At 39.7% G+C, this 17,408-nt stretch overlaps 3 protein-coding genes across 4 annotated transcripts in view; 2 read left to right on the top strand and 1 right to left on the bottom strand.

The window, feature by feature from the left end:
• LOC113019455 (deleted in malignant brain tumors 1 protein-like) overlaps window positions 1–17,408 on the bottom strand; it is a 616,212-nt gene that overhangs the window by 215,013 nt on the left and 383,791 nt on the right. The gene's annotated exons all lie outside the window — the stretch shown is intronic.
• Window positions 6,715–11,002, top strand: LOC113019483 (dickkopf-related protein 2-like). 2 transcript variants are annotated; one of them, XM_026163238.1, is made up of 5 exons: window positions 6,715–6,824; window positions 6,994–7,163; window positions 8,751–8,907; window positions 9,015–9,137; window positions 9,219–11,002. In XM_026163238.1, the coding sequence occupies exons 2-5, from the start codon at window positions 6,996–6,998 to the stop codon at window positions 9,551–9,553; spliced, it is 783 nt and encodes a 260-aa protein (XP_026019023.1). In that variant the 5' UTR covers window positions 6,715–6,824; window positions 6,994–6,995; the 3' UTR covers window positions 9,554–11,002. The 2 variants fall into 2 exon arrangements, with proteins under 2 accessions (XP_026019023.1, XP_026019022.1); XM_026163237.1 differs by having other exon boundaries at window positions 9,015–11,002.
• Window positions 15,394–17,407, top strand: LOC113019493 (GTPase IMAP family member GIMD1-like). Its single transcript, XM_026163253.1, has 3 exons — window positions 15,394–15,939; window positions 16,648–16,904; window positions 17,028–17,407. Exons 1-3 carry the CDS (start codon window positions 15,774–15,776, stop codon window positions 17,298–17,300), a joined length of 696 nt encoding a protein of 231 aa, XP_026019038.1. The 5' UTR covers window positions 15,394–15,773; the 3' UTR covers window positions 17,301–17,407.

Genomic DNA, 17,408 nt, shown 5'->3' on the forward strand with positions numbered 1-17,408 from the left:
TGGTGAGGGTCCTGTACAGCCAAGAGAGAGCTGCAGCATCTTCCCTTCGTGTTTGCTTCTTGGCGAAGAAGAAAAGGCCTTTCACAGATTCTGAAACAGTGAAATACTGCATGCTGGCCGTGGTGGATGCGGTGAAAAGTGAGTGTGACATCTGCTATTAAAAACGTACCCCTGTAGGACAGTTCAAATATTCGTAGAATTGAAGTTCTGGCGTCAGACGAGTTTGAAATGCTGTTAGATGACCTGAAGAAAACTGATGTAATGTCTATAGCAGGAGATCACAGACAGAACTGATAATGCACAGTTGTGCGTATATGTCCATTTTTTGGATGGGAAATTGCTCGGCTTGCTACCGTTAGAGGGACACACAGCTGGCGAAATAATGTTTGAGAAGATTTAAGCTCTTTTTGAGGAAAATGGTCTGGATATGAAGCGTGTCTGTATACTTGTGACGGATGGGGCTCCATCCATGGCAGGAAAAGTGAGTGGTCAGCGAAATATTTATTTTAATTTGAAAGGGAATTATCAAAATGTTTTTTGTTATTATTATTATTATTTCAAATGTGCAAAAAATTGTTTAGTTACAGCTCCCTTTTTTTTAAATGGACCTTTTGGTGTGCATTTGTGAGAGGTCACCAGATTTACAGGGGAAAAGGAATAAAAAAAAACTTGTTTTTCAGTACAGTTGTGTGGGTTTGAAATTGATCATGATCTGCTGCTTACTGGCTTCAAAAAAAATATCTGGCCCAGATAAATTCCTCGGTTTGAAAGTCTGGCCCAACTAACTTCGTAGTTGAATAGGCATGGTCTAGACGAACAAGCCTTTAAAATGAAGGAACAAAAGGCACAGAACAATAGAAACATTCAAAAACAACTGGGGAGACATAAAAATGACGGAACCAACACAATAACATTATAACAACCAAAAAGTGAAGTAAAGTTTCTACAAAAAACACAAAGGCTGCAGACAGACATAAAGAAGTAAAATAAGTACAAAAAACTGTGAAATAGCCATAGTAATAAACCTGGTAAATTATCATTTTATATCACTGGTTAAACAAGGACAAATAGTGTGCAACTGAACCATCAAATACCTGCAAGAGTTCCGTGGACTTGTAATTGTTGCTCTTGTCAAAGAGCTTAAAATAAAATGTAATGTTTTATGTCTGGGTAGATGTCTGTGCAGAGGAGAATGGTGGCTAAGCTTTCATCTCTGTTGGAAACATCCCCCACCCCATGCAGGAAACTCTGACAGCACTGAGCAGCTCCTTCAATGGCAGCCTGCAGCACCCACCATGTGGGACGGAGAGATTTCGCACACTCTGCTGTCAGACTCCACAACAAAGACTTCACAGCTGACCAAACACAGACATCCACACATGTGCAATAACACTAAGTGTATTTTTTTCTGACAACATAGTATTTTATTCTATTGTATATATTATGTTATTTTTGTGTTATTCTATTCCATTGTTTTTCTTAGTTTTTGCTGCTGAAACTGCTGAAAAGAGCTAGATACCAGGGCTAGTGTTGGTCTAAATCCACTGTTTATTTATATAAGTGATATATTGACCCAAATCAACTCTATCAGGGCCAGCAAGGCGAGCACTGCTTGCCCATTAAAGGATTTTTTGACTGTTCCCTTATTCACAAGCAGTTTGTACAGTGGGAAGCACCATCCTTGGTTTGGTAGAGGTTTTACGCTTGATGCGCTGTTACAACTCCAAAAGTATTTGTATCTTCTCATCATAGAATTGGACTGTAAATATTTCACTTGTTAGGCAAACATCTAAACAATAGTATGATGTCAATTTTTTAAGATAAAATGCGATAAATTTAAACCAAAGGTAAGGCAAGCTTTTTCCCTGCAACTTAAACAGGGTTCTATCCCAAAAGCTTCTCTCATCAGGTGTTTACACCATATTTTAAATTACTGGCATTGCAGCTGGCCACTTTCTCTGGAAGCAAGCTTAACCCTGCTTGAAATCTGTCCTGCATGTTGATGTAATTGAAGTCTCTGTGTCAAAAGAATGGATTTAGAAAACTTAGAAGCCAGCAGCTCTTTATGGTTAGTTGCAAAATGTGGATAAACCTCTGGTCTTTGACATGAGCCTGATGGGAAACCAGAGTATAGACAAGTTGCTGCTGGCTGTGCAGTTACTCTCCATCGAGCACAGGCACCTGCAAGGTGACTATTGTAGGATATCTTGGACAGATTAGACATGCTGGACTCAAATTTCTAAGAGTGCTGGTGAAATGGCCAGGGCTGGTACTGGTACTGGTCCTCTGATGGGAGGCTGTTGTTTGTCTTTGTCCTTCATAATTTTCTGATATTTTCTGTTTATATATCTAACCTACAGTGCATTGTAATGTTGATAGATAAATGGGACTTCAATACAACCCCAGTGCCAAAACAGGTGGAATTTTGTGTACAATTCAAATAAAAACATACAAATTATCAAACCTTTATAGGAGTTTATACGATAGAGTTATAAAATAATATGATTATTAAATTCATATTTCATTTACAAAAGAACATTAAAAACATATTAGAGGTTTAAAAGAAAAATATTAGCTAATTTTGAATTTGATGGCAGCAACACAAAAAAGTCAGGAGAGAGGCAGCAAAATGTTCAAAACTACTAAGGAGAATCGCCTGAAGCAACATTTTGTAAATAACTAGGTTAACTGGGCAAAGGTTAATAACATTTATTGCAGCAGCTGGTCTCCTCAGTTCCCAGATGCTTACAGATTCTTGTTGAAATGTTTGGTTTTTGTTGTTAAGTGTGTGTAAGTGTTAAGTGTAGAAGTCTATGTGAAAGCAAAAGATATAGAGAAAACATCAGGGCTCAACCAGGCAGGATCTCAGATATCACAGACACATGATGATTCACTCACTGTAAATAAAACCAGTACCATGTTTAATCTTGGCCCTCGTGTCTGTTTGTTGCAGTTACAGATGTCATCCTAAGGGTGGAGTCATTGTTCTGTTGCTTTAACTTGCAACGGTGAGCAGCAGCAGCGCAGCAGCAGCAGCGCAGCAATGCAACAGAACATATTACTGGGGATATAATTTTTTTCATACAAATATGTAAAGAGATTTGTCTTTATGACCTACCAAAGGCAACAAATAAAACACAGTTTTCTTGTTGAGAGTCATCTGGTAGAAGTACACAGTACATCACAACTGAGCTGCTGCTTAACCTCCCAGCTCCCTCTTTCATAGTGTCCAGCTCCGTCGCCTCAACCACACAGAATATTTCCTGTAGTAACAACGTGTCTGAAGCTACTACTTCCTGCTGTGTGCTACATCAGAGAGATGTAGCTCATTTGTAAAAGCATGAAATTCATTTCTGAATAAAGCTTTGAATCAAACCGAGGAGTCCTCCTCTCACTGTTCCTGTGTGGTCAGTTTAACTTTTTCAGAGACAAACAGAGAAGTTTGACTCTTTCTTTTCCTCCTCACGCTAAACCTGCCTCCTCTTCTGTGTTTGTGTTGTGTGAATGCTCACTTGATGACTTCAATTCAATTTTATTTATATAGCGCCAAATCACAACAACAGTCGCCTCAAGGCACTTTATATTGTAAGGTAGACCCTACAATAGCTGATGGGGGTCTACCTTACACCTACAACAACTTCACAAGAAAAACTAGTATGTCTTTTGTTTCTCTGAAACTTTTACTTCTTTATAACAATCAACTCCTCTGAGTCTTTTTTCATTCATTTACCTACTTTTGGTTTCTGAGCTGAAGTAGCCTAATAGTGCTTAGTGTATAGTTATTATCTCCAAAGAGTAACTAAACTGTTTTATTAAGAACTCAATTAATTGGACTTTAACCGTTTGTCACTCCAATGCCACTTCCTCATGCTTCTAAATCTGGCTGCTCCTCTGAAGCAGTGGAGTCAAGCATAAGGCCCAGAGACCAGGATCGACCAGCAAGACTCTAAACTGGCCCACTGGAAATGTGTAGGGGGGCACAGATTGTGGATTTTGAACTGTATTTTTAACTATAACTGCATTGGATTTATGATATATGGATTTCCTGTTTAACCTGTTATGTTGGCTCTACTGGGACTGAATGAACATCATGTTTTACTCAGGAAAACTTGTGAGTGATACCATAAACTCACCAGGAAGGTGGTCACTGTTTTACTCCTGCCGGTTATTGCCTGGATCATGAAGACTTTCACTAGAAAGAGGACTGGGATCCAGTGGACACTTTGACTTTGCTGATTATCTTACATTCCAGGGAATTAACATCAACAGGCCAAGAACCTGGAGGGTGAACCTCTAGAACAAGCAGAGTCCTTCACGTACATTGGCAGTGTGATAGATAAGCACATTTAACCAGATACAGATGTGATTATCAGGCCCAGATGAGGAAAACATCTGCCGACACACCAAACTGCATCAACACTTCTGACATGGAGACCTACAAAACCTGCCATGGACAAACTGAACATGGCAGTGCCTGAGCCAAACCCTTCCACCCCAAAACCTCAGCAACACAGCAGGTAGCACAATGGAAGAAAATAGTCTGAGATGAAGGTGGGATGACTTTGGTACTCCCTAACAAAGCCAAAAACACTAGAGACTCCCTCACTGGGAACCCATGAAGAAAGAGAAAGCAGGGACAACCATGAAACACTTTCCATCCAGTCAAGACCTTGTTCCAGACATCAAAGTGACAGAAGTGGGATCAAGACAGGTAGTAAATAAAACACAGACCGAGCTGGTGGGCAGGTGTAGATAGACCTTGTTCCATGAAGGGAAAAGGGGCTAGACTAACCTGAAGTGTTTTCTCATTCCTGACGCATAACATACCGACGATTTGTCATGTCCCGAGGCGGCCCATGGGAACGCGAAAGGTAACCTTCTGCATCCCTATGATATGTTCCAGATTGGGGATGAAATCCAATAGTATGATGCTCCCGACGCTAAGACATGTTCCAGCCATGTATTCCAGCCCCAAACCTAGCCTTAACGATAACCTTATCCCTAACCTTAACCACAACATCGTGTTAGAAAGTGTTTCCAAAGCGATTCATGGTGAGAAAGTAAGATGAATGTACACGTGTAGATTCAGTCTTCTCATGTTTATTCCTGTTTCCGCACGTGTAACATAGGAACGTGTTGGGTGGCCGAAAGCGTAACATACTGACGATTTGTCACATAGTGTAGCATGTTATGCTTTTGGAGTGAGAACGTGTTGAATTTTTCATATACTTCTATACATCTTATCAATATAAGAAATGCAAGACCTGACCCTCCTGCTGTTAGTGAACCTCCAGCTCCCCCGTCCCTTCGTATGTATAATGTGTTTTTTTAATGTTTCCCATGAGGTCTGTTAGACTAGTGATATCTCGCATACAGCTTCACTTTAAGACATAAGTGTGTGTGCTAACAGCATCTTATTAATGTGGTTCGGTTAATTTACTGTAGACTAACTGACATTTCAGTAAGGGGATGTGTGAGTGTAATGCTGATCCTGTAGGTGTGTTAATCTGACGATTACAGCATCCAATCTTATCAACACAATAAAAACGCACGCACTCATGTGTTGTTCCTCTTGTAGGTGTGGAAAGGTTAAATGTGTCTGAGAAAGGTCATGGAGATGGAGAGATAAGTAAAAGGTTTGTGTGTGTAGGAGATAATAATGGATTGCGTTTATATAGTTTACTTACTATATACTTTACAATACCCCTATTCATTCACACACTGGTGGAGGCTACAGTTGTAGCCACAGCTGCCCTGAGGCAGACTGACAGAAGCGAGGCTGCCATATCGCACCATCGGCCCCTCTGGCCAACACCAGTAGGCGGTAGGTGAAGTGTCTTGCCCAAGCTCGAACCGGCAGCCTTTCAATTACAAGATGAACTGCCAACTCTTGAGCCACGATCGCCTCAATGTACAAGCTGTTGTCACAATTCCACTTCAGGCTGAAATATTTTTATTCCTACACACTGTTAATTACTCCTGAAGATAAGCCCTTTGGTCACTTTATCACCAGATTTAGGTTTAATGAGCTTTTTATTAAAAGAACCACTGATGTGGAGACACAAGAGTGCAAGCGGTCGGTCTTTCCTGCCATTTCAGTGATATATCAAAATGAGAGCTCAGATTACTGAGATCCTCACCACTACCACTTCAAGGAATTTCACATACAAGTGAGTCAGAAGGATAACCTAATCCATAGCCCCATCAATCATATTGAATGGATATGTAGTTTGATTAAAACATCTGCTGAAAACACATTTTAGAAGGACAGCATTTTTTTGTATTTATTTTAATTTTTTATTATATTTAAATTTGCATATTGTTTTCAATATGCATTTCATTTCATTTCATATGTGTGTGTGTGTGTGTGTGTGTGTGTGTGTGTACTTTTCCACTTTTTTATACCCCATGTTTCAGGTTTCCCAGTAAAACTTCTGTTTTTCAATGGGACTTTTGAATGGCAAAAACAGCAAACTGACCATATGGAGCTTTACAGCTAAACAGTGCCTCCGCTGTCACCCTGTCACCTGCAGCCGTGGATGCAGGTGCCAGCGTGGGGGCGGGTTAGGGCTCCGCGTGACCAAGGATGTGGGAGGATCGGATTTGTATAAAGTGGATCAGGGTCCGGGTTCCTCTCACCTGTCCTGCACTGAAGGACAGGACTGAAGCGAAGGCTCGTCTTCTTATTCTTATTTTCGTGCGCTCCTGGGAGTTGGTTTAATTAAAAAAAAAAAGGAAGCAACGGGAAATTTAAACCTGCAGCAGCAAACTGCACGGGACTGTGACGATTTTCTTCCATCCATTAGAAAGTCTACAGCTGACAAGTGAGTGATTTTTTTGCTGGTTTAAATGGAAAACATTTAGACCGCTACTGTCTCTTGTTTATTCTTGTGGAGATATTAAAGTCTGTATGTTTAAGAAAGGATGATGATAATGGTATGTCAGTACATGAAGTGATTTTATTCACAGTGTCTAATGAAATCTTGATTGCAGTCATGAGCCGCTGGTTGGTGCTGCTGGTCAGTTTCGGGATCGCGCTTTTGGCGTGTTCTCGCTGCGGGCAGGCGCGCGTCGGACAGAATTCCGTCAGTACGGAGATCCTCGGGGACAGTGACGCGCTGCCGATAAACAGGAGCGCGTGGGAGCCGAGAGTGGACCTGACGGTGAGTCTGTTACCACGATGCGTGTTTCAGTCTGAGGGGTTCACAGAAGTCTCAACAAGTCTGTGCTTTGAAGTCAATCAAATCAAACATTTGCCTCTCACACAATTTAAAGTCCCACTTCATGCAAATGTAATGGCAAGTAAGAAATGAGTGAAAAATGTATTTTTATAGGAACTTTCTAGTTGGATAAAACAAAGGGCTAATCAATTTAAAAGCCAAAACAGCATTGGTTACAAAAGCACATTTAAACAGATGACTTTTTAGCTGCTTTTTAACCGAGTCCACAGATCTCACTATTTACATATATAAATATGACTTTTAACTAATTTACTACTAATTAAAGTTAATTAACAACTTTAGCTAAACTTTTAGCTACAATGTTTCTAAACTAAATGGACAGGGGATTTTTGTTTGTTACGATGTATTTTAATATGTAAATTTTATTGACCAAACTATTACAATGTTACAAAGCTCATTAAAATTTTATTGGCCTTTAATCTTTAGTTGTATCGAAAACGTTAGTTTAGTTGACTCTTTCCTACTCCCTGTAAAGTTATGTGCTGCTGACAAAGCACTTTTGGACTCGGGTCCTTTTCATTGTTAAATAAAACACACACACACACACACACACACACACACACACACACACACACACACACACACACACACACACACACATATATATATACAGAGAGAGAGAGAGAGAGAAATGTTTATTTGCAGTGTTGTTGCAATGTTTCAAAAGCTTTATTGACTGAACATTATTGGTTACATTGCTTCAGTTTGACAGAAGTTTTGGTCTTTTTTTGTTGTTTCAAACGTTTGATTGGTGGGAATATTACAAGTCTGTATTCACTTTCAAATTACAGGTACCATCTGGGTTACCAGTCACTTATAATATTTACATGTTTCTAAACATTATCATCAAGAACATCACATTGTTTCAAAAAGTTCATTGGCCTTTTTTATCAGCAGGATACTGTTTCAGGTGCACTTCTCAGCTGTTATGATGCTGTAAGCTTTCATGATAAAAAAAAAAACTATGATGATGTTTTAAAATTTCTTTGGCTTTCAACATCATCGGGAAGGATAATAAAAGGTTTCTTTGGTTTATCAACTGGACTGTTTTGCCCCAATGTACAGTTTTAAGTTGTAATGTTGAGGTGTACTTTAGAAGAGTGCTACAAAATTAAACGCTGATAATTCTGCGTTGAGCCTATGATGTCGTCTATGCAAGCCTATAATGAGTCGATGACATTTATGATCCATTGACAATCAGAGGAAAACTAGCCAGAAATGCATATTCGGATTTCAGGCCAATCACAATATTTGAAGACTGTGTTTATGTTACATGTAGTTACTTTTTCAGAGAGGTCTGCAGTTAAGACTTACCTATGGCGTAGATTTAGTCCAGAAGTATAAATCTCACATAAAGTGGCTCAGGGCACTGCAAGTCAGAGTAGTTTAAGCCCTCCGTTTGTTATTTCATGCTATTTTTTCACCAGTACGAAAAGATCACCTTAAATTACAAAACGAAAACCAGGTTCATTTGTTACTCTGTAATAATGTTTGTGTGTCTGTCTGCAGGTCTACCAGTGCATGAGTGACCTGGAGTGCAGAGAGGGGAACTACTGTCACACCTCCTCAAGACGTCCTGCCCACTCCCACTGCAAGACCTGCCGCAGAAGGAAGAGGCCCTGCCTCAGGGACACAATGTGTTGCCCCACCAACCGCTGCAGCAACAGTTTAGATGCTCCTCTACAGAAAACTTCAGTTTAACATTAATGACAATAAACTATTCATAATTAAAATTTTATCAAGTGTATTATCTCTATGTTCTTCCTGCGGCAGATATTTGTGTTCCTGATGTGGACGGCTTTGTGTCTGAGAGGATTCCAAACACTGATGGAGCGCTAAGCCCGCTCACCAAAAAGAAAGGCGGGAGGCAGGAAGCCAAAGGATCCCCTGGCAGAAGTGAGATTAGTGTTATAAACCCGCAGTATGTTTCCCCCTGCCTCCTTCATGTTTCTCTAAGGGTTTGTGTGTTTGTTTCAGGTCAGGTCGGGAATCCTTGCTTGCGCTCATCCGACTGCTTGGACGGTCTGTGCTGCGCCCGTCACTTTTGGACTCGCATCTGCAAGCCCGTGCTACGTGAAGGACAGGTTTGCACGCGACACCGACGCAAGGGGAACCACGGTCTGGAGCTGTTCCAGCGCTGTCCCTGTGGGGACGGACTCATCTGCCGGACACTGCGAGAACCCGGTACCCAACTAGCTGCAGTGTCACGGTTCAACTTCTCGGCAACCTCATCTCGCTACTCCTCAGGACTGTCTTCAGGCTCTGCATCACCAGCCAAGGCAAGGCTTCATGTGTGTCACCGATCTAAATGAAGTGGACAAACCGAAAGAATGACTAAGGACTAGTGAGTTGCTGCTTTTGCCAATGACTTACCTGAGAGACAGAAAATGAAGACCTGTGGAATGAAGGGAGGGGTGAATAACATAACTTGTTAAATGCATGACAATACCCGTGGCCCCTCCCCCACTACATCTTACAGTGTTTCTACATGCTAATGCTAATTAGCTTCCTGCCAGGCTGCACTGACAGGCAAACTCAGCAGGAAGTGAAACTCTTTGTGGTGCAGATCTTGTTTCCTCATTTGTGTCTAGACAAGCAGAAACCACTTTGAAATCCAGTTTGACCCCATTTGCACCACCACGAAAAGAACCGGTGTTTGATCCCTAATGCATATCTGCTGCAACTGCCTCCAGCACATGTATTCATGTGCTGAGATTTTGAAGAAACCTGAAATGAAAAGGTTTTGTTTTCATATTCCCAAAACAAAGATAACATCATTACTTCGTTACTAAAGAGGAAAAATAGTTATCAAACAAACCTGTATTAGCTAAAACGTTGAATTAAAACTAAGAAGGAATACTGAACTCAATCTTCAAACACTTCTCCACAATTTCAACCTGTAAAGAAAAAAGAAAATAAGCTTTTACAGGTGTTAAACTAGGTGATGATTTTCAACTGAAGCACTCAAGAGGTGCAAATATTACTCTAACCCATTGGACTTCAGAGACCCAAGTGCTAAATTTTCTGAAAAAATACATTTGTAGTTATATAATGTTACAATAAAATAATGTTCCAAAACAGTGCCTCAGATATGTTAACCTTCTCTTCTTTTGTCAAATCAGAGGCATCTAAAAAAAAAAAATAATGTGCTTGATGCTGGAGCACGAAATTATACCAAGAACCTCCAAATTTAATATTTTCTTTAGGAAAATTTATAGTAATGATAAAGTAAGGAACCAAAAATTCCAAAAAAAAAAGACAAAATAATTCAATAAAATAATTCAAACAGTTTTTTACACAAACACATTTAAAAACATCCTCAAGTTTCAGGTCTGAGGCTGTCGAGAGGAATTACTTTCCTGTAAGTGGTGTCTGTATATTTTTGAGTTAATGTTGGTGTAAATATGTATCAGATTTAATTGGTTGTAGCACTCTGCTGATTTTATACCAGCAATTATAAAGGAAATTGTAATGTAACATAAAACTATTTGTCAATCTAAGTTGAACATAGTTGAACTCCTTAAGATTTACCTTTTAAGCTATATGGCTGAAAGTATCCCATGTTTGGAAAGTGTAATGTCTGATAACAACCCACAAGATTTAAGTTGTCATTTCCAATCATAATCAGTTATTTTTTCTGTTTCATTATTGTTGGGATACTTGTAAGATGCCCATTTCTATTGGATTTGTTATTGTTTACTAGCAGTTAGCTTGTAGCAAGTGGTAGCCTAGATCATAATAAATGTAAGTTGTGACTGTGATTGTTGTTCTTATTTGTTTTTTGTGTATCTAAACAACAAAATGGGCTTAAGTATATTTGTTTTGTGTGTTAATCTAAGATGTGTTAAACTGTTGTGGCTTTGTATAGAGCTAATGCTGCAATTTTGGTTAAAAGTAGCGTTTAGCATACTTTAGACAGAAAATCTATCATTAGGAGTTCTGTTCTGAACTGAGAAAAATTAAACTTTTTAAGTAGAAAGGAGACCAGTAAGAAGGATCCCTAGGCTCTCTGGTCACTTGAACAATACAATGCAGTAAGATTGAACTTGAGTACATAAAACTAGTGGTTAAATCACATCCTTCTCATGCTTTAATATCTGTTACAGAGAGCCCTGCATCTGCTCAGACCACATGCTTATTTAATGTTTTTCCACTTAGCTGATGGGCACTGATAACACAAGCTAAAGTGGGAAAGGAATCATCTCCAAAGGTTTGTAAAGAAAGAGGTTAAGTGAGGTCTGATCTGATAAAAACCGTTTTAAAGGTCTACAAGAATAAAACTACAATCTGATGGCATGTGGGTATGACCATGTAAGGATTTGTTTGTTTGTTTGTTTCCTAAAACCTTCCTTCCAATTGATTGTGATCTTTTGAAGGTCTGGACAGGACAACAGAAAAGAACATGTGTTGGTTTCATTGTGGCTGGTAGCTGCTGGGCATAGCTGTTCTCGCTCTGTGTATGGTTGTCATAAAGATAACAAAGACACACAGTGTTTTCCATACCCCTCCAGCTGTGTTTCCCAGCTTCCCTGTTCACATATATTCTGCGTGGGTGATTTATCTGCATGAGCGTCACGTTCCTCGTTTCCTTCCTAAGTTTTCCTTGTTGCTCTCATGATAACCTGATTCTTAGCTCTTAGCTTAGTTCCTCCAATCACCACTTGAGGCTGACTCCAACAGAGAGTCCATCCCAAAGAATCCATGTTAAAATAAACTAAGCATTTATGGTTTTGGCCTAGATCTAATCCTAATCTGCCCCTTCATACTAACATTACCAGCGGGTGATTTCTTTGTTATTATAACTTACTTTTTAAAATTGTATTAAGGTTTAAACTTTGCATTATTATCCGCATGGTCAAAGTGAAATAAAGCAGGATATAAGACAACATCTAGTCTACTATATGTATATGTTTGGACCAAACCGGTAAAAATCCCCTTTCTTCTACTGTATTGAAATGTAACTACACAATTAATCAACAAATTAACTTAATGTAAGAAAAAGAAGCGTAATTGCAACAATATGTCTCGGTTTTTCTACATGACAATGAAATGCAGCTGTAGTAAATGAAAGAAAGTGAAAGTGTTTACAATTACAAAACCATCATTTTGGTGTCATATGAGGCTGCGGCTATGGGGCAGGTCTTTATTGGTAAGAAAAGTTGTAAATCTGTTAAAAGAAAAAAAAATACAATTAAAAGTTAAAAATTTATGTCCTCCTTCACATTTTCCAAAGTCGTCCAACAGGCTAGATTGGAGTGTTTGCCAGGCCACTACTGGCCCCCAAGTCTAATGTTTCACACCGCTGGTGTAAGGGCTCACTGTTAAACATGTCTGCATTTTCTCCAATATGTTTAAATTGACATGGCAGTAACACCATAAATTTAATGTTTTGAGTCAGTTTTTAAAATTAATTTTGTGTTAGTTTTGGTTTTATGGCAACCAGTGTTGGGACTAACGCGTTATTAAGTAACGCGTTACAGTAACTACGTTATTATTGTGGTAAAGAGCACGGTAACTAGTTATGCCAAAACCAGGAACGCGTTACTCGTTACTGGGATTTAGATAGGCTCATTATTCGTTACTTCGTGTGGTGGCTATCGCGGAGCTTCCACAGATTCAGTAACATTAGCAAGTGGTGGAGGCCAGCAGGTGGATGAAGGAAAAGGGAGGCAAGAGGAGAGACCCAAAGCGGCCGCCGGTCCGAGTATCAGGTGAACTGAACTTCAGGTAAGAAGTTATGACCTGCAGTCTCTCTGGGTCAGATATAAACCAAGTTTAGGTGGAGTTTATTTTCGTTATGCTGATTTTTTCCGTACTGTGTGCTAGCTAGCATGACGGAGTTTCTATACAGCGGGGTGGGTGCTATGTTACTGATGTTGAACTTTATTTTGTTCATAAGTTATTAGAGTTGCCAACCGTCCCGTAAAAAACGGAATCGTCTGGTATTCAGAGAAAATATTACGGGTTTCTTATTGAGGTGAAAAGGAACAGTTTGTCCCGGACTTCAGCTACAATGAAAAAGACACAAAGCTGGAGTTACTGTGTCTTTGCTGCACAGCTGCCTCTTCTTCTTTCATCCTCTCACCCTCCCTCTCCCGTTTCTACTTAAATCATGAAACTGATCAATGATCAGCTGATCGGCTTTTCTCTCTTGTTTGTTTATCGCCCACTTTGCGCCAGAAAGAGGAAACCAGCGGATGTCGCGCTAAACAACAGCAGCACGTTTAAGCTTGATCAGCTGTTGTTAGAATTTATTTAATATTAATTTCTAGTATCAGCTGATGTTTGCTGGAGCCACAGCTGCAAAAATGCTGCTGGTCATGATACGGTTTGGTTATCTGGTGAGAGGGAAACATGAAGATGAAACCAGGAGATGTCCTTACTGAATCATCAGAGCTGTGATGGAGAAACAGGTTTACCTTTTAGGTGACATGAATGAGTTGAAGGGAAGTTATGAACTGTTTCTGAGAGACAAATAACACCAGGATCCTTTTCTAAGTAGCTGACAGCTGGTAATTGTGCAGGGGCGGGTCTAGCAAAGTGTTGCCAGGGGTCCATGTAGGACATTAAAAGGGAAAGGGGGGCAGAAGGAAAGACTTTCTTATTCTCATTTCAAATGTCTCGCTTTTAAAAAAATAATTATCTGAGTCTTGCAACAAACAATTGATAGATTGATACATATATACCATTAGAACAGTGTACATCACTGTCACAACAGTGTTTATTTTCATTCAAAGGCTTTATGATTTTTCCTATAATGATGGGCCGGTCTCTAGTCAAAATGCCCGGGACGATTTTTTTGTCCCAGTCCAGCCCTGTATGCAGCTCATCTGCAGTCTGGTGTTGCCCACATCTTCCTATTCAGAAGGCAGAATTTCCGAGTTCTGAGTACAATCGAAAGCACCACAACTGCAGTTTTTGTGTTGGATGTAAAAAGCAGGCTAGGATAGAATCAGGCGTGGGATTTCTCTCGTGGAAATATGCACATTATCTTTTCCTTTCTATTGGTAGGTGGCACAGTGCACTTGTGGCAAGTAAGCAAGCTAGAAGACTGACAGTCTTGCTGGGTACCCAGACGGAAGCAACACATTAACAAGAGAATTCTGAGTAAAACCAAAGTTACTTTCCCTAGTAACTAGTTACTCTGAAAGTAACGAGTAACTTGAAGTAACTGAGTTACTTTTGATAGAAGTAACTAGTAATGTAACTAAGTTACTAATTTAAAGTAACTTACCCAACACTGATGGCAACACACCGTGAGTACTTTTCAGTCTAAAGACATAAAAATAATACATGTAACGAATTGCAGCATTATACTGTAATTTGCAAGTGTTTACAGTGTAAGTACCATTTTACAATGTTATAGTAAGCTAAGTTAAATAGTTAAATACTTTAAATCTACATTACAGTAACTATACGGAGGTTCACTGTAATTCCAATTACCGTGAACAAATTGTAAATCAGTGATGAATGAGCGATGTATTATCAATGAGCTGCAGTCTGTCATAAAATGTCTTTTCATTTGACTTTTTCAGGAAAAACTGAGAGTAGATGATTGCTCTGTGGGACAGTTTTCCCTTAAAACCTGCTTCATTATTTACAAGTCATGAATTCTGTTTGCCTGTTGGTTTTAGTTGATGCAAGCTGACAGAAGATTTAATCACAACAGGTAACACAGGGAACATCAGTGTCAGGAATTGCACGGATGTTTGTTGCTTTTATAACCCAATAAAACTGCAGCGAGGCACAGATAGGACCGGCAAGTTATAGTTTAACCAGTAACCACTCCCGTAAATACACATTCAACCTCCCATATCAAGCATATGCAGTCCTTGAACCTTTTGCCTCTCCTGGTAAAGTAAAGCAGGTAAGACTCACTTTTGTTTAACTACAGTTTCAAAGCCTTTAAGTTAAAGAAAATATTACTGTTCATGACCCTATGAGACCTCTTTCTTAAAGGTTAGTTAGTGTAATGAGTTTTTTTTTTACAATTAGAATAAAATAATGTCTCAATAAAACTTTGACTAATTAATTTTATAGCTCCACTCGTTTGTCCTTCGACTTCTGTTGGATGCAAACTGGATCGGTCTGGGATACTACTCAGTCCTGACCTTAGCTTAATACTGACAGGTGCAAAGCTCGAAGAAAGCCAGAAATATTTATGTACCTATAAACTTAATGTATGTGTTGTTATTTTTTTTATCAAGAAACCATCCAGCCTATTATAATAAGATTAAATAGGAATAAAAGTTTTACATAAAATCTCTTTTTGAAATGTATTTTATTTGCTCTCGCCCTGCCTTTAACCTTTGTGTGTTGCATCTAACACTATGAAATTAAACAAAAAAGCTTAAAATCTGTTGATTTAATACCTGATATTTGTATGAGGTTGTAAAGTATTTATATCAAATCTCACAATATGACATTGAATGAGAAAAGTCTTTAGAAATAAAGAATAATCAGTGTTAAACAGTGTGTGACTTTTATATTAAACACTGTGAGACGTGTATTCAGAAGACTTTGTTTTTTCAGATGGCTCTCAAAGCTGAACACGGTCAACCTGGAAACAGCCTCTTTGATTTCCTCAGCAGGTGGGTTAATCATCATGGTGATGGCAAAAGGGACGTGCTGGTCTTGAACGTGGTTTTGCTAGGCGGCCCTCAGAGTGGGAGGAGCTCTGTGGGGAATGCTCTTCTTGGTCAGTCCTTCTACAGAACTTTCTTTTAAATACATTTTGCTTTATGTCTCTTTTGATGGTGTATCCATAGAAACATTTCCCAAATTGCCACTGAGTCTGGACTCCATATTTTGAAGTTTGGCCACACCCATGCTTGTTTGTTTAGATCCAGTGTCCTGTACAGGTGCAATGCTGGTGCAGACTGGTATACCAGAACTGAAGCACAAACTCCTTGAATGGGCTTTGCCACACAAGAAAGCTACAGTATTTCACAGTTCAGACACTTCAGTTAGCCACCTGTTTCAGAGTCAACCTTGCAGGCAAAGAGGCCATGTCCCTAGCGCCAGTGCCTTTAACTGGAAACATAGGATAAAAAGGAAAAATAGAAACCAAAATTGTTCTTTGTATCAGGCTGTAAACATATTTGTTTCTGCTGTAAAGTTAACATTTTAACATGGGAGCCTTTGGAAACTGACACTCTTTTGAAATCAGCCTCAAGTGGACATTAGAGAAACTGCAGGTTTAATTTTTTAAGCCCTGAAAGTTGGTTCTTGTTCATTTAAGAAATATGATGAACATAAGAAATGTAAAATTATGGACAAGCTCTATTTAGAATCACCTTTCTCCTTATAGCACATACACAATGATAAATTAACTTAATCATGTAAAATCACTAAACGTGATTTGCTAAGGATGAAAAAAAATACTACAGATTTTTGCATCTGACAGGTGGAGACGAATTCCAAACAGGAAGAAGCATCTCAGGTGTGACCACTGAGTGTCGCCTCCTCTGGCGCACTTTTCCACGCTTTTTCAGAAGACAGGGGGTGGAGACTGACATGATGCTGAGAATTGTTGACACGCCTCCTGGAGTGCCTGACCCACTGAGCATCCACCAACTCTGCCCTGAAGGCGTGCATGTGCTCGGCATCGTTGTGAGAGCCGACCTGCCGCACGAAGGCAAACACCTGCAGCAGCATGCAGAGGTACTGCGCTCTGTGACTCGGATATCAGGCCCCTGAGCTCATGGTCATCTTGTGTTATTTTTAACAGCATTGTCTGCATCTGCTAATTGTGTTTGTTTTCTGTGTTTGTATTTTGGCCTTCAGAAGCTCCTTGGTCCAGAATGGCATCAGCATTCCATACTTATCCTCACGCATTCTGACCACCTGAGAGAGACGGGGCTTCAGCCTTCAGCCTACCTTGCCCAGCCCTTTACTGGCTGGCTCAGAAATCTGGCTGGGGAAATAAGGGGCGGGGTCTGGTTCCTAGATAACACCAGTGATTGGTCGTCAGTCAGAGGGCGACCACTCAGAGACCAAATTCTTTGCCTCTCAGCCAAGAACCATCACAGGGCTCTGACCATCAGGACCTCTGTCTGACACCATGCGGGGCCTTTATTTGGTTAATCTTTAAATCTGAAGTCAGCTTCTTATCACATAAAGTTATTTGTGGAAAGAAATTATGTATTTCTTTCTTATGGCTGCTTT

The sequence above is a fragment of the Astatotilapia calliptera genome, chromosome 3 (assembly GCF_900246225.1).
Source record: "Astatotilapia calliptera chromosome 3, fAstCal1.2, whole genome shotgun sequence".
NCBI classification, from domain to species: Eukaryota; Metazoa; Chordata; class Actinopteri; order Cichliformes; family Cichlidae; genus Astatotilapia; species Astatotilapia calliptera.

Coding starts and splice junctions, on each gene's coding strand:
- LOC113019483 (XM_026163237.1), top strand. CDS start 6,996: ATGAGCCGCTGGTTGGTGCTGCTGGTCAGTTTCGGGATCGCGCTTTTG. Junction 7,164..8,750: donor AGCCGAGAGTGGACCTGACG/GTGAGTCTGTTA, acceptor GTCTGTCTGCAG/GTCTACCAGTGCATGAGTGA. Junction 8,908..9,014: donor CACCAACCGCTGCAGCAACA/GTTTAGATGCTC, acceptor TTCCTGCGGCAG/ATATTTGTGTTCCTGATGTG.
- LOC113019493 (XM_026163253.1), top strand. CDS start 15,774: ATGGCTCTCAAAGCTGAACACGGTCAACCTGGAAACAGCCTCTTTGAT. Junction 15,940..16,647: donor TGTGGGGAATGCTCTTCTTG/GTCAGTCCTTCT, acceptor TGCATCTGACAG/GTGGAGACGAATTCCAAACA. Junction 16,905..17,027: donor ACCTGCAGCAGCATGCAGAG/GTACTGCGCTCT, acceptor TTTGGCCTTCAG/AAGCTCCTTGGTCCAGAATG.